The sequence below is a fragment of the Rhinoderma darwinii genome (genome assembly GCF_050947455.1).
Source record: "Rhinoderma darwinii isolate aRhiDar2 chromosome 5 unlocalized genomic scaffold, aRhiDar2.hap1 SUPER_5_unloc_2, whole genome shotgun sequence".
In the NCBI taxonomy this organism is placed as follows: Eukaryota; Metazoa; Chordata; class Amphibia; order Anura; family Rhinodermatidae; genus Rhinoderma; species Rhinoderma darwinii.
Genome location: NW_027461776.1, coordinates 472,774 through 488,981, shown reverse-complemented (window position 1 = coordinate 488,981; position 16,208 = coordinate 472,774). Strand labels below are relative to the sequence as shown.

At 50.5% G+C, this 16,208-nt stretch overlaps 1 protein-coding gene across 1 annotated transcript in view; it reads left to right on the top strand.

Annotated features, from left to right (window-relative positions):
* Positions 1-2,961: 2,961 nt before the first annotated feature.
* The window catches only part of OBSCN (obscurin, cytoskeletal calmodulin and titin-interacting RhoGEF), a 297,141-nt gene continuing 283,894 nt past the window's right edge, over positions 2,962-16,208 (top strand). The window contains exons 1-2 of the mRNA XM_075847538.1: positions 2,962-4,087; positions 15,375-15,644. Coding sequence (XP_075703653.1) covers positions 2,962-4,087; positions 15,375-15,644 — 1,396 coding nt within the window. The remainder of the gene's footprint in view (positions 4,088-15,374; positions 15,645-16,208) is intronic.

The window sequence follows — 16,208 nt, the reverse complement described above, 5'->3', positions numbered from 1 at the left end:
TGTGCGGTCTCTCCTGTCACTGTGTGCGGTCTCTCCTGTCTCTGTGTGCGGTCTCTCCTGTCGCTGTGTGCGGTCTCTCCTGTCGCTGTGTGCGGTCTCTACTGTCGCTGTGTGCGGTCTCTCCTGTCGCTGTGTGCGGTCTCTACTGTCGCTGTGTGCAGTCTCTCCTGCCGCTGTGTGCGGTCTCTCCTGTCGCTGTGTGCTGTCTCTCCTGTCGCTGTGTGCTGTCTCTCCTGTCGCTGTGTGCGGTCTCTCCTGTCGCTGTGTGCGGTCTCTCCTGTCGCTGTGTGCGGCCTCTCCTGTCGCTGAGTGCGGTCTCTCCTGTCGCTGTGTGCGGTCTCTCCTGTCGCTGTGTGCGGTCTCTCCTGTCGCTGTGTGCGGTCTCTCCTGTCGCTGTGTGCGGTCTCTCCTGTCGCTGTGTGCGGCCTCTCCTGTCGCTGTGTGCGGTCTCTCCTGTCGCTGTGTGCGGTCTCTCCTGTCGCTGTGTGCTGTCTCTCCTGTCGCTGTGTGCTGTCTCTCCTGTCGCTGTGTGCGGTCTCTCCTGTCGCTGTGTGCGGTCTCTCCTGTCGCTGTGTGCAGTCTCTCCTGTCGCTGTGTGCGGTCTCTCCTGTCGCTGTGTGCGGTCTCTCCTGTCGCTGTGTGCGGCCTCTCCTGTCGCTGTGTGCGGTCTCTCCTGTCGCTGTGTGCGGTCTCTCCTGTCGCTGTGTGCGGTCTCTCCTGTCGCTGTGTGCGGTCTCTCCTGTCGCTGTGTGCGGTCTCTCCTGTCGCTGTGTGCGGTCTCTCCTGTCGCTGTGTGCGGTCTCTCCTGTCGCTGTGTGCGGTCTCTCCTGTCGCTGTGTGCGGTCTCTCCTGTCGCTGTGTGCGGTCTCTCCTGTCGCTGTGTGCAGTCTCTCCTGTCGCTGTGTGCGGTCTCTCCTGTCGCTGTGTGCGGTCTCTCCTGTCGCTGTGTGCGGTCTCTCCTGTCGCTGTGTGCTGTCTCTCCTGTCGCTGTGTGCGGTCTCTCCTGTCGCTGTGTGCGGTCTCTCCTGTCACTGAGTGCGGTCTCTCCTGTCGCTGTGTGCGGTCTCTCCTGTCGCTGTGTGCGGTCTCTCCTGTCGCTGTGTGCGGTCTCTCCTGTCGCTGTGTGCGGTCTCTCCTGTCACTGTGTGCGGTCTCTCCTGTCGCTGTGTGCGGTCTCTCCTGTCGCTGTGTGCGGACTCTCCTGTCACTGTGTGCAGTCTCTCCTGTCGCTGTGTGCGGTCTCTCCTGTCGCTGTGTGCGGTCTCTCCTGTCGCTGTGTGCGGTCTCTCCTGTCGCTGTGTGCAGTCTCTCCTGTCGCTGTGTGCGGTCTCTCCTGTCGCTGTGTGCGGTCTCTCCTGTCGCTGTGTGCGGTCTCTCCTGTCGCTGTGTGCGGTCTCTCCTGTCGCTGTGTGCGGTCTCTCCTGTCGCTGTGTGCGGTCTCTCCTGTCGCTGTGTGCGGTCTCTCCTGTCGCTGTGTGCGGTCTCTCCTGTCGCTGTGTGCGGTCTCTCCTGTCGCTGTGTGCGGTCTCTCCTGTCGCTGTGTGCGGTCTCTCCTGTCGCTGTGTGCAGTCTCTCCTGCCCTGTGTGCAGTCTCTCCTGTCGCTGTGTGCAGTCTCTCCTGTCGCTGTGTGCAGTCTCTCCTGTCGCTGTGTGCGGTCTCTCCTGTCGCTGTGTGCGGTCTCTCCTGTCGCTGTGTGCGGTCTCTCCTGTCGCTGTGTGCAGTCTCTCCTGCCCTGTGTGCGGTCTCTCCTGTCGCTGTGTGCGGCCTCTCCTGTCGCTGTGTGCGGTCTCTCCTGTCACTGTGTGCGGTCTCTCCTGTCACTGTGTGCAGTCTCTCCTGTCGCTGTGTGCGGTCTCTCCTGTCACTGTGTGCTGTCTCTCCTGTCACTGTGTGCGGTCTCTCCTGTCGCTGTGTGCGGTCTCTCCTGTCGCTGTGTGCGGTCTCTCCTGTCGCTGTGTGCGGTCTCTCCTGTCGCTGTGTGCGGTCTCTCCTGTCGCTGTGTGCGGTCTCTCCTGTCGCTGTGTGCGGTCTCTCCTGTCGCTGTGTGCGGTCTCTCCTGTCGCTGTGTGCGGTCTCTCCTGTCGCTGTGTGCGGTCTCTCCTGTCACTGTGTGCAGTCTCTCCTGTCGCTGTGTGCGGTCTCTCCTGTCGCTGTGTGCGGTCTCTCCTGTCGCTGTGTGCAGTCTCTCCTGCCCTGTGTGCGGTCTCTCCTGTCGCTGTGTGCGGTCTCTCCTGTCGCTGTGTGCGGTCTCTCCTGTCGCTGTGTGCGGTCTCTCCTGTCACTGTGTGCGGTCTCTTCTGTTCTGTTGTTACATCATGTCTTATACTCCAGTCACCTTCAGAGCTGCAGTCACAGTTGTGTTGGTACATTATGTCTTCTTCTCCTGTCACACCCAGAGCTGCAGTCACAGTTGTGTTGGTACATTATGTCTTCTTCTCCTGTCACACCCAGAGCTGCAGTCACAGTTGTGTTGGTACATTATGTCTTCTTCTCCTGTCACACCCAGAGCTGCAGTCACAGTTGTGTTGGTAGATTATGTCTTCTTCTCCTGTCACTGTGTGCGGTCTCTCCTGTTCTTTTGTTACATCATGTCTTATACTCCAGTCACCTTCAGAGCTGCAGTCACAGTTGTGTTGGTACATTATGTCTTCTTCTCCTGTCACACCCAGAGCTGCAGTCACAGTTGTGTTGGTACATTATGTCTTCTTCTCCTGTCACACCCAGAGCTGCAGTTACAGTTGTGTTGGTACATTATGTCTTCTTCTCCTGTCACACCCAGAGCTGCCGTCTTCTGTTTGCAGGACCTCCCATCTCCCACTTGTCCCTGACCTCTCCTAGAGGGATGTTTAGTATAATATGGAGAGGCCTCTTCCCAGAAATGTCCATTATAATAATATCTTCATCTTCTTGCTGATTATCTCCTCTAATTATTATCCTCTCTCTCTTTCCAGATATCCACAATGGATTTCAGCTCCTTCAGCGGGGTGCCGCGCTTCCTCACCAGGCCCAAAGCCTTCATGATGTCTGTGGGTAAAGATGCCACCTTGAGCTGTCAGATTGTGGGAAATCCGGCGCCCACCGTGACCTGGGAGAAGGACAAACAGCAGATGGAGTCCGGAGGTCGCTTCAAGATGGTAGAAGATGGAGAACTCTACCAGATGACCATTTATGATTTAGCCTTCGTGGACAGTGGCCAGTACATCTGCCGAGCCATCAACAACATAGGGGAGGCGTTTGCCGCTGTCACAATAAAGGTGGGAGAGGAAAGTGCGGTGGTGGAATGTGCTCCCTACTTTATTCTGAAGCCGACCACCTCCAGAGTCAGTCTGGGAGAAGACGCCGCCTTCCAGTGCCGGGTACAAGGCCACCCACCACCAATGGTAACCTGGGAGAAGGACGGGAGACTGGTGGGAACAGCCGCCGATTCCCACCGCATACGTGTGGAGTCCATTGGGGAGTCCAGCTCTCTGCGGATTCACTGTATTCGCTTTTCCGACAGTGGGACATATTTATGTCGAGCGGAGAACTGTATCGGCCAGGCCAAGTCCTCTGCTTCATTGTCTATTGACTCTTTTAGCAGTCTTAACGCCAATAGCACCAACGCTGTGGAGTCTTCATACGGTAAAACGGCTTCGCTGCTGTCCCACCTCCAGAAACGGCGTGAGGAGATCCGGAAAACCGACCTTTCCATCATTGGCTCCTATGACTCTAACACCACCTGCTATGGAGCTCTGGATACATTCGCTGGTCTGGGGTTGTCTCTCGACTATGAAAGGGCGGCCACTCTTACACCCAAAATGAACCGTGAAAGTACCATGAGTGTCCTCACCCGCACCTGCACCGTGACTGAGGGCAAACACGCCAAGATGAGCTGCTTTGTCACTGGCGAACCCAAACCTGAGATAGTGTGGAAGAAGGATGGGGAGGTCATCACGGAGGGACGGCGACACGTGGTCTACGAGGACGAGCAGGAGAACTTTGTCCTGAAGATTTTATTTTGCAAACAAATGGACTATGGATTGTACACGTGCACGGCGTCCAACCTGGCCGGTCAGACCTACAGCTCGGTGCTGGTCATAGTCAAAGGTGAGTGGGGGGACGGTATACCCCATTACTACTGAGAAAGGAGCAGCTCGAAGAGGGCGCTGTAACTTGTAGAGAGCGATGCTCCCGGGGAAAAGTATGTAAAACAGCCCCACTCCAGAAGAAAGAAAACCGTGTCTCTACTGCCCCCTATAGGAAGTCAGTGTCCGACCCTTTATAGACCAAACACATCCCATACCATTCTTGTTGGGTTGTAGCAGTGACACCCCCCCCCCCCCCCCCCCCGCCACACACAAAAAAGAACAAGGGTTGGGGAATGTCATAATTCCCAAGCTTTACATTACGGCCATGTTCACACGCTCAACGAAAAACGGCGGAAAATACTGATTTTCAGCCGTTTTTTAAGTAACTTGTTTTTTATGGCAGTTTTTGGAGCTGTTTTTCTATTGAGTCAATGAAAAATGGCTCCAAAACATCTCAAGAAACTTCTTCTAACGAGGCGTTTATTTACGCGGCTGTTTTTAAAAACGGCTGCGTATAAAACAACCCGTGGGAATGGAACGCCGTTTTTCCCATTGAAATCAATGGGCAGATATTTGGAGATGTTCAGCCCCCGCATTTTTAGCCGTTTTTCGGGGTGTTTACGGCCCGAAAAAACGGCTGAAAATGGAACATACCCTAAAACATTTTATACATGACCTCGGGGGTGGGGGGTACAAACCCAACAAAAAACTTGTCCTGGAAGTGGTGGAAACCTGATCACAATGACGCCAGGACTGTGGGCTAATGGTGATGACTACCGGACTAGAGGTTTTCTGGCTGGATTGTTGCCTGTTCCCACCTGGAGAATGAGATGTAGCAGAGGTGACAACTCTGACCACACATGAAGCAGACGTGTGCCCTGTGTTACCCCCGCTCTGTTCACATCTCATTATTGGCGTACGTCGGGAAGGCTGCCACGCGTGGCACTATGTAGGCAAACATCGCCCATTGACTCCCAGTATAAAACAAATGTGTACCGCACCGAATACGTTTTTCTTTTTCTGTATTGTCTCTGTAAAGGAAATCGCAGCAGACTATGCCTTCCTATACAGTAAAAATAAAGGTAAACCGGCGCATATCGGCCCGGCGTATGCAAATGACACTCTTAGCATACGCAGTGTATGGGGCCCTATTGATTCTTTTGCCGTATGCGCCAGGAGATTTTCTGAGACATCCACCAAATGCAGGGCTAAAACGAGATGTGAACAGATCCAGGCTTAATGTCGGGGGTAATTAGGATATTGTGGTGATGGACTGCGTGCTCGGGGGCTGGGAAGTCTCCGCTGGCGCTCAGTATCGGTCCGCTGTCTGGAGCCGGCGCTGGATGAGGTTATAACGGAGCAGCAGCTTCTCCACTGCTGGTATCCGGTCTCCAGTTCTCTCAGGGCCTCGACCACTCATACTGTGTCGTTACCGAGACTAGACCTTCATAGAGAACATCCTGTCCTGCCTACATGAAGGCTACCCTCGCGGTGTACTGTATATACATGAAGGCTACCCTCCCGGTGTACTGTATATACATGAAGGCTACCCTCCCGGTGTACTGTATATACATGAAGGCTACCCTCGCGGTGTACTGTATATACATGAAGGCTACCCTCCCGGTGTACTGTATATACATGAAGGCTCCCCTCCCGGTGTACTGTATATACATGAAGGCTACCCTCCCGGTGTACTGTATATACATGAAGGCTACCCTCCCGGTGTACTGTATATACATGAAGGTTACCCTCCCGGTGTACTGCATATACATGAAGGCTACCCTCCCGGTGTACTGTATATACAGGTTTAGGCCTCCCTCCCGGTGTACTGTATATACATGAAGGCTACCCTCCCGGTGTACTGTATATACAGGTTTAGGCTTCCCTCCGGGTGTACTGTATATACAGGTTTAGGCTCCCCTCCCCGTGTACTGTATATACAGGTTTAGGCTCCTCTCCCAGTGTACTGTATATACAGGTTTAGGCCTCCCTCCCGGTGTACTGTATATACAGGTTTAGTCTTCCCTCCCGGTGTACTGTATATACAGGTTTAGGCTCCCCTCCCGGTGTACTGTATATACAGGTTTAGTCTTCCCTCCCGGTGTACTGCATATACAGGTTTAGGCTCCCCTCCCGGTGTACTGTATATACAGGTTTAGGCCTCCCTCCCGGTGTACTGTATATACAGGTTTAGGCCTCCCTCCCGGTGTACTGTATATACAGGTTTAGGCCTCCCTCCCGGTGTACTGTATATGCAGGTTTAGGCTCCCCTCCCGGTGTACTGTATATACATGAAGGCTACCCTCCCGGTGTACTGTATATACATGAAGGCTACCCTCCCGGTGTACTGTATATACATGAAGGCTACCCTCCCGGTGTACTGTATATACATGAAGGTTACCTTCCCGGTGTACTGTATATACATGAAGGCTACCCTCTTGGTGTACTGTATATACATGAAGGTTACCCTCCCGGTGTACTGTATAGACATGAAGGTTACCCTCCCGGTGTACTGTATATACATGAAGGCTACCCTCCCGATGTACTGTATATACAGGTTTAGGCTTCCCTCCGGGTGTACTGTATATACAGGTTTAGGCTCCCCTCCCGGTGTACTGTATATACAGGTTTAGGCTTCCCTCCCGGTGTACTGTATATACAGGTTTAGGCTTCCCTCCCGGTGTACTGTATATACAGGTTTAGGCTCCCCTCCCCATGTACTGTATATACAGGTTTAGGCTCCTCTCCCAGTGTACTGTATATACAGGTTTAGGCTTCCCTCCGGGTGTACTGTATATACAGGTTTAGGCTTCCCTCCGGGTGTACTGTATATACAGGTTTAGGCTTCCCTCCGGGTGTACTGTATATACATCAAGGTTATCCTCCCGGTGTGCTGTATATACAGGTTTAGGCTCCCCTCCTGGTGTACTGTATATACAGGTTTAGGCTTCCCTCCCGGTGTACTGTATATACAGGTTTAGGCTCCCCTCCCGGTGTACTGTATATACAGGTTTAGGCTTCCCTCCCGGTGTACTGTATATACAGGTTTAGGCTCCCCTCCCGGTGTACTGTATATACAGGTTTAGGCTCCCCTCCCGGTGTACTGTATATACAGGTTTAGGCTCCCCTCCCGGTGTACTGTATATACAGGTTTAGGCTCCCCTCCCGGTGTACTGTATATACAGGTTTAGGCTCCCCTCCCGGTGTACTGTGTATACAGGTTTAGGCTCCCCTCCCGGTGTACTGTATATACAGGTTTAGGCTTCCCTCCCGGTGTACTGTATATACAGGTTTAGGCTTCCCTCCCCGTGTACTGTATATACAGGTTTAGGCTCCCCTCCCGGTGTACTGTATATACAGGTTGAAGCTTCCCTCCCGGTGTACTGTATATACAGGTTTAGGCTTCCCTCCCCGTGTACTGTATATACAGGTTTAGGCTCCCCTCCCGGTGTACTGTATATACAGGTTTAGGCTCCCCTCCTGGTGTACTGTATATACAGGTTTAGGCTTCCCTCCCGGTGTACTGTATATACAGGTTTAGGCTCCCCTCCTGGTGTACTGTATATACAGGTTTAGGCTTCCCTCCCGGTGTACTGTATATACAGGTTTAGACTCCCCTCCCGGTGTACTGTATATACAGGTTTAGGCTCCCCTCCCGGTGTACTGTATATACAGGTTGAAGCTTCCCTCCCGGTGTACTGTATATACATGAAGGTTACCCTCCCGGTGTACTGTATATACAGGTTTAGGCTCCCCTCCCGGAGTACTGTATATACAGGTTTAGGCTCCCCTCCCGGTGTACTGTATATACAGGATAGGCTCCCCTCCCGGAGTACTGTATATACAGGTTTAGGCTCCTCTCCCGGTGTACTGTATATACAGGTTTAGGCTCCCCTCCCGGAGTACTGTATATACAGGTTTAGGCTCCCCTGCCGGTGTACTGTATATACAGGTTTAGGCTCCCCTCCCGGTGTACTGTATATACAGGTTTAGGCTCCCCTCCCGGTGTACTGTATATACAGGTTTAGGCCTCCCTCCCGGTGTACTGTATATGCAGGTTTAGGCTCCCCTCCCGGTGTACTGTATATATAGGTTTAGGCTCCCCTCCCGGTGTACTGTATATACAGGTTTAGGCTCCCCTCCTTGTTTGCTGTATATACAGGTTTAGGCTCCCCTCCTTGTTTGCTGTATATACAGGTTTAGGCTCCCCTCCCGGTGCACTGTATATACAGGTTTAGGCTTCCCTCCCCGTGTACTGTATATACAGGTTTAGGCTTCCCTCCGGGTGTACTGTATATACAGGTTTAGGCTCCCCTCCCGGTGTACTGTATATACAGGTTTAGGCTCCCCTCCCGGTGTACTGTATATACAGGTTTAGGCTCCCCTCCTTGTTTGCTGTATATACAGGTTTAGGCTTCCCTCCCGGTGTACTGTATATACAGGTTTAGGCTTCCCTCCCGGTGTACTGTATATACAGGTTTAGGCCTCCCTCCCGGTGTACTGTATATACAGGTTTAGGCTCCTCTCCCGGTGTACTGTATATGCAGGTTTAGGCTCCCCTCCCGGTGTACTGTATATATAGGTTTAGGCTCCCCTCCCGGTGTACTGTATATACAGGTTTAGGCTCCCCTCCCGGTGTACTGTATATACAGGTTTAGGCTCCCCTCCTTGTTTGCTGTATATACAGGTTTAGGCTCCCCTCCCGGTGTACTGTATATACAGGTTTAGGCTTCCCTCCCCGTGTACTGTATATACAGGTTTAGGCTTCCCTCCGGGTGTACTGTATATACAGGTTTAGGCTCCCCTCCCGGTGTACTGTATATACAGGTTTAGGCTTCCCTCCCCGTGTACTGTATATACAGGTTTAGGCTTCCCTCCAGGTGTACTGTATATACAGGTTTAGGCTTCCCTCCCCGTGTACTGTATATACAGGTTTAGGCTCCCCTCCCGGTGTACTGTATATACAGGTTTAGGCTTCCCTCCCCGTGTACTGTATATACAGGTTTAGGCTTCCCTCCAGGTGTACTGTATATACAGGTTTAGGCTTCCCTCCCCGTGTACTGTATATACAGGTTTAGGCTTCCCTCCAGGTGTACTGTATATACAGGTTTAGGCTTCCCTCCCCGTGTACTGTATATACAGGTTTAGGCTTCCCTCCCGGTGTACTGTATATACAGGTTTAGGCTTCCCTCCCGGTGTGCTGTATATGCAGGTTTAGGCTCCCCTCCCGGTGTACTGTATATACAGGTTTAGGCTCCCCTCCCGGTGTGCTGTATATGCAGGTTTAGGCTCCCCTCCCGGTGTACTGTATATACAGGTATAGGCTCCCGTCCCGGTGTGCTGTATATACAGGTTTAGGCTTCCCTCCCGGTGTACTGTATATACAGGTTTAGGCTCCCCTCCCGGTGTGCTGTATATGCAGGTTTAGGCTCCCCTCCCGGTGTGCTGTATATGCAGGTTTAGGCTTCCCTCCCCGTGTACTGTATATACAGGTTTAGGCTTCCCTCCCGGTGTACTGTATATACAGGTTTAGGCTTCCCTCCCGGTGTGCTGTATATGCAGGTTTAGGCTCCCCTCCCGGTGTACTGTATATACAGGTTTAGGCTCCCCTCCCGGTGTGCTGTATATGCAGGTTTAGGCTCCCCTCCCGGTGTACTGTATATACAGGTATAGGCTCCCGTCCCGGTGTGCTGTATATACAGGTTTAGGCTTCCCTCCCGGTGTACTGTATATACAGGTTTAGGCTCCCCTCCCGGTGTACTGTATATACAGGTATAGGCTCCCGTCCCGGTGTGCTGTATATACAGGTTTAGGCTTCCCTCCCGGTGTACTGTATATACAGGTTTAGGCTCCCCTCCCGGTGTGCTGTATATGCAGGTTTAGGCTCCCCTCCTGGTGTACTGTATATACAGGTTTAGGCTTCCCTCCCGGTGTACTGTATATACAGGTATAGGCTCCCGTCCCGGTGTGCTGTATATACAGGTTTAGGCTTCCCTCCCGGTGTACTGTATATACAGGTTTAGGCTCCCCTCCCGGTGTGCTGTATATGCAGGTTTAGGCTCCCCTCCTGGTGTACTGTATATACAGGTTTAGGCTTCCCTCCCGGTGTACTGTATATACAGGTTTAGGCTCCCCTCCCGGTGTGCTGTATATGCAGGTTTAGGCTCCCCTCCTGGTGTACTGTATATACAGGTTTAGGCTTCCCTCCCGGTGTACTGTATATACAGGTTTAGGCCCTCACCCTCTCTGGGTTGAGAATACTTCTTCATAGCACTGACGTGCACTCCCCCATATTGTGTGTGGCTCCCTCCCTGCAGTCGGCCAGGATCCTGCCTATATATAGACTTCTCCATGACTGGGAGATACAGCTGATGCCGCATTGTCCCGGGTGTAAGAATAGACTGGAAGTTATAATAAGATAACAGTCATTCTGTGGTTATAAAATCTCTGATTGACCACAGACATCTGAATAATCAAAGCACTGAAGCTGTATAGGGGGATGACTCCCATAGCACAGGTCTCAGTTATCTTGTGTAATCTCCCCATGCCTAATGCTACCTGAAGGGACATAAAACAATTCTGTGTAACATAGAGAGGCAGTATATTCTACAAAAGATAAAACAAGTTTGTATAACATGGAGAGACCGTCTATTGTACAGCAGATGAAACAAGCCTGTGCAGCATAAAGTTGGTCTGTTGTACAGCAGATCTTACAAGTCTGTGCAGCATGAATATGCAGTCTATTTTACAGCAGATAGTGGAACCTGTGCAGCACGAGGAGCCAGTCTATTGTACAGCAGAATATACAAACCTGTGCAACATAAAGGGTCAGTCTATTGTACAGCAGAAAATACAAGTCTTTGCAACATGAACAGTTAGTATATTGTGCAGAAAATAATACAAGTCTGGGCAGCATGAAGAGACAGTCTTTTGTACAGCAGATAATAGCAGCCTCTGTAACATGAAAATGAAGTATATTGTACAGCAGAAAATAGCAGCCTGGGCAGCATGAAAGCACATTCTACTATACAGCATATAATACAAGCTTAGGCAGGACGGGGCAGTTTATTGTACTGCAGATAATAGCAGTCTGTACAGCATTAAGAGGAATTCTACTGTACAGCAGATGAAACAAGACTGTGCAGAGTAAAGAGGCAGTCTACTGTACATCAGATAATACAAGCCTGTGCAGCATGAAGAGGCAGACTACTGTACAGAAGATAATACAACACTGTGCAGCATGAAGAGGCAGCCTACTGTACAGAAGATAATACAAGCCTGTGCAGCATGAAGAGGCAGACTACTGTACAGCAGATGATACAAGCCTGCGCAGCATGAAGAGGCAGACTACTGTACAGCAGATGATACAAGCCTGCGCAGCATGAAGAGGCAGACTAATGTACAGCAGATAATACAAGCCTGTGCAGCATGAAGAGGCAGACTACTGTACAGCAGATAATACAAGCCTGCGCAGCATGAAGAGGCAGACTACTGTACAGCAGATGATACAAGCCTGCGCAGCATGAAGAGGCAGACTACTGTACATCAGATAATACAAGCCTGTGCAGCATGAAGAGGCAGACTACTGTACAGAAGATAATACAAGCCTGTGCAGCATGAAGAGGCAGACTACTGTACAGCAGATAATACAAGCCTGTGCAGCATGAAGAGGCAGACTACTGTACAGAAGATAATACAAGCCTGTGCAGCATGAAGAGGCAGACTACTGTACAGAAGATAATACAAGCCTGTGCAGCATGAAGAGGCAGACTACTGTACAGAAGATAATACAAGCCTGTGCAGCATGAAGAGGCAGACTACTGTACAGCAGATAATACAAGCCTGTGCAGCATGAAGAGGCAGACTACTGTACAGCAGATAATACAAGCCTGTGCAGCATGAAGAGGCAGACTACTGTACAGCAGATTATACAAGCCTGTGCAGCATGAAGAGGCAGACTACTGTACGGAAGATAATACAAGCCTGTGCAGCATGAAGAGGCAGACTACTGTACGGAAGATAATACAAGCCTGTGCAGCATGAAGAAGCAGACTACTGTACGGAAGATAATACAAGCCGGTGCAGCATGAAGAGGCAGACTACTGAACAGAAGATAATACAAGGCTATGCAGCATGAAGAGGCAGACTACTGTACAGCAGATAATACAAGCCTGTGCAGCATGAAGAGGCAGACTACTGTACAGAAGATAATACAAGCCTGTGCAGCATGAAGAGGCAGACTACTGTACAGCAGATAATACAAGCCTGTGCAGCATGAAGAGGCAGACTACTGTACAGCAGATAATACAAGCCTGTGCAGCGTGAAGAGGCAGACTACTGTACAGCAGATTATACAAGCCTGTGCAGCATGAAGAGGCAGACTACTGTACGGAAGATAATACAAGCCTGTGCAGCATGAAGAGGCAGACTACTGTACGGAAGATAATACAAGCCTGTGCAGCATGAAGAAGCAGACTACTGTACGGAAGATAATACAAGCCGGTGCAGCATGAAGAGGCAGACTACTGAACAGAAGATAATACAAGGCTATGCAGCATGAAGAGGCAGACTACTGTACAGCAGATAATACAAGCCTGTGCAGCATGAAGAGGCAGACTACTGTACAGAAGATAATACAAGCCTGTGCAGCATGAAGAGGCAGACTACTGTACAGAAGATAATACAACACTGTGCAGCATGAAGAGGCAGACTACTGTACCGCAGATAATACAAGCCTGTGCAGCATGAAGAGGCAGACTACTGTACTGCAGATAATACACGCCTGCGCAGCATGAAGAGGCAGACTACTGTACAGCAGATAGTACAAGCCTGTGCAGCATGAAGAGGCAGAGTACTGTACAGCAGATAATACAAGCCTGTACAGCATGAAGAGGCAGACTACTGAACAGAAGATAATACAACACTGTGCAGCAGGAAGAGGCAGACTACTGTACAGCAGATAATACAAGCCTGTGCAGCATGAAGAGGCAGACTACTGTACAGAAGATAATACAAGCCTGTGCAGCATGAAGAGGCAGAGTACTGTACAGCAGATAATACAAGCCTGTACAGCATGAAGAGGCAGACTACTGAACAGAAGATAATACAACACTGTGCAGCAGGAAGAGGCAGACTACTGTACAGCAGATAATACAAGCCTGTGCAGCAGGAAGAGGCAGACTACTGTACAGCAGATAATACAAGCCTGTGCAACAGGAAGAGGCAGACTACTGTACAGCAGACAGAACATCTTGTGACAACCTCAGTACATGTATCCTATTGTATTTCACATGTACTGAAATGTTTGGGAGAAGTTACCTGACACTAATTAGGCATACGTAGAGTAGGAGAGCCGCATAACAAAAATCAAAATGGCTGCCCACCTGGTGCTAATTTAACCTTCCACACACCAAACCAAAGCATGAAAGGCCTGGTTCTTGTTTGTTACGACCCCCTGCCGTTCCTTGTTGGAGAGAAGGTCAGTGTGATCCTCCAGCTGGTTCTTTCCCTTGGTTTTTCCCGTTGGTTTTGTGTGGGATCCTTGTAGTGGTATAAACACTTGTTGTTGCAGTTATAATATATTAATATCGTGTATACAGGACCGGGCTATATAGCAGTGTGAAGCTGGGGTTATGTGTAGGTCTCACATGCGCATAAAGTACCTCCCAACTTTCAAGTATCACAAAGAGGGACAAACGATGCGGCGCGCGTAGGGCAATTTCTTTTAAAGCCAGTCCTCCAATCCCACCCAATCCCCGCCCATACGCACCCGTTTCAGCCCACACAATATAATGCCAAATAGCTGCCATCATACAAAATAAAGCCAACACAGATACCCCCATACAGTATAATACCCACACAGATGCCCCATACAGTATAATGCCCACACAGATGCCCCATGCAGTATAATGCCCACACAGATGCCCCATACAGTATAATGCCCACACAGATGCCCCATACAGTATAATGCCCACACAGATGCCCCATACAGTATAATGCCCACACAGAGTCTCCCATGCAGTATAATGTGAACACAGATTCTCCCATGCAGTATAATGCCCATACAGATGCCCCCCATACCGTATGCCCCCATAGCTGCTCCCATACAGAATAATGCCCCATGCAGTATAATGTGAACACAGATTCTCCCATGCAGTATAATGCCCACACAGATTCTCCCATGCAGTATAATGCCCACACAGATTCTCCCATGCAGTATAATGCCCATACAGATTCTCCCATGCAGTATAATGCCCCCCATGCAGTATAATGCTTCATATCTGCCCCATACAGCTTAATGCCCCCATAGCTGCCCCATACAGTATAATTCTCCCCTAGCTGCCCTTATACATTATAATGCCCCCAAAGCTGCCCCTAGTGCCAGTGCCCACATATAAAGTGCCAGTGCCCATATAGATAGTGCCCCTTTATAGTGCCACAGTGTCCATGTTGATAGTGCCACACCCCCTGTAGATAGCACCATCGGGACTCCCTTTAGGAGCAGAATCCCAGGCTAGATCATCGGCAACGGGGTTCCGCTCAATCAGTAGTCACTGACGTCACTGTCCATATATGGACAGTGATGTCAAGGGCTTTCACCAAGCACAGCGCCTAAAGTAGCGCTGTGCCCGGGGAGACCTCGGTGAGCGGAGGAGCTCCCTCTGCTCCTCCGCTCTGAACTAATTCTGAAGCAGAGAGCTGATGGTTCCCTGCTTCAGCATTGGGTTTAACTGTATCTGCGTCCTTAGGTCGCAGATACAGTTGTCAGCGGGACATACCCCCGGGTCAGCGGGACACCGCCCAGAATTCGGGACTGTTCTGCTGAATCCAGGACGGTTGGGAGGTCTGCGTACGAGTCTGTCTTCTATTCAGTATTTGATGGGTTTGTCTTGTCCTTGAGTCTCTGTAGTTTCATAGGTCTGATCATTGGCCCCTCGGGGTGTGCGCTCTCAGGTTACATTATTCCAGAGGGGTCTGTCCTGGCCAGTAATTGCTGGGACTATCCTTATATGCCTGCTTTATGACGTGCTACAAATGCCGGGCATGGAAGAGAAGACGCGGGTCCCCGTCTTGTAAACCAGTGAGGAAGATTATTATATTATATCACTCCCAGCTAGAAGGGCACAATTCATTTCTGATGATTTGTGATAAAAATGGTGTAATTTCTGTGGGGCGTCTGCTGTGTGCGGTCTCTCTCTCCTATGACTTGTATTCATCCCGCCAGGCTCGCCACTTTCTTCCGCTTTTCTCCGTCATGTGTCTAGTCGTCTTCTTGTTGTGATGATTTTTTCTTTGTTTTATTATAGAGCCCAGAATTCCCTTTAGATCAAAACTACGAGACCTGGAGGTGCGGGAAAAGGAGGCGGCCACCTTCCAGTGCGAGGTACCGCACGCCATCACCGAATCAGCCTGGTACAAGGAAGAGACCAAAATCCAGCAGAGCTCTAAGTATAGCATAGAAGAGGAAGGAACTGTCCGGAGACTCACCATCCAGAACGTTACCGCGGACGATGACGCCGTCTACATCTGTGAGATGAAGGAGGGGAGCCGCACCATCGCTGAGCTGTCTGTCCAAGGTAATGATACAAGTGTCCTGAGACGTCTAAGGCCTTGTTTACACTGTGTTCTTTGGTGCTTATTTCGACTTGGAATCAGCGCCAAAAAACGGCCGAAATCGTCCCCTTTTGATGGTAGACAGAGGTTTTTTTTCCGGGCGGCTTTTGTACGCTGGCGGGAATAAGAAGTGGCATGTCCTTTCTTGCCCCAGTCCCCGCCTCTGACCTCTCATTGAATTAATAAGAGGCAGAAAAAACCCGCGGCACTCGTTTCCGTGCGTTTTTCTCTGTGTTTTTTGCCTTCGGTCCTTGCATTAGCGGAATAAAGCGGGAAAAACGCAGGCAGTTCAAAATCTGCCTCAAATTTCCTGAAGAAATTCTGAGGCCGATTTTTTTTCTGCCTGCAAAAAACTCAGTGTGAACAGCGCCTTATTATTCTTAGCATGGATTAAGCACCAGAGAAATAGAGAGGTGCACCAAACTTATCACCCACTTTCACCGATTTCAGGAGTATGCGTGGGTGATGTGAGAGATCCTTGAGTTTTGCGCTTTCCTATACAGCAAAATAAAGGGTCTGTCAGCCGG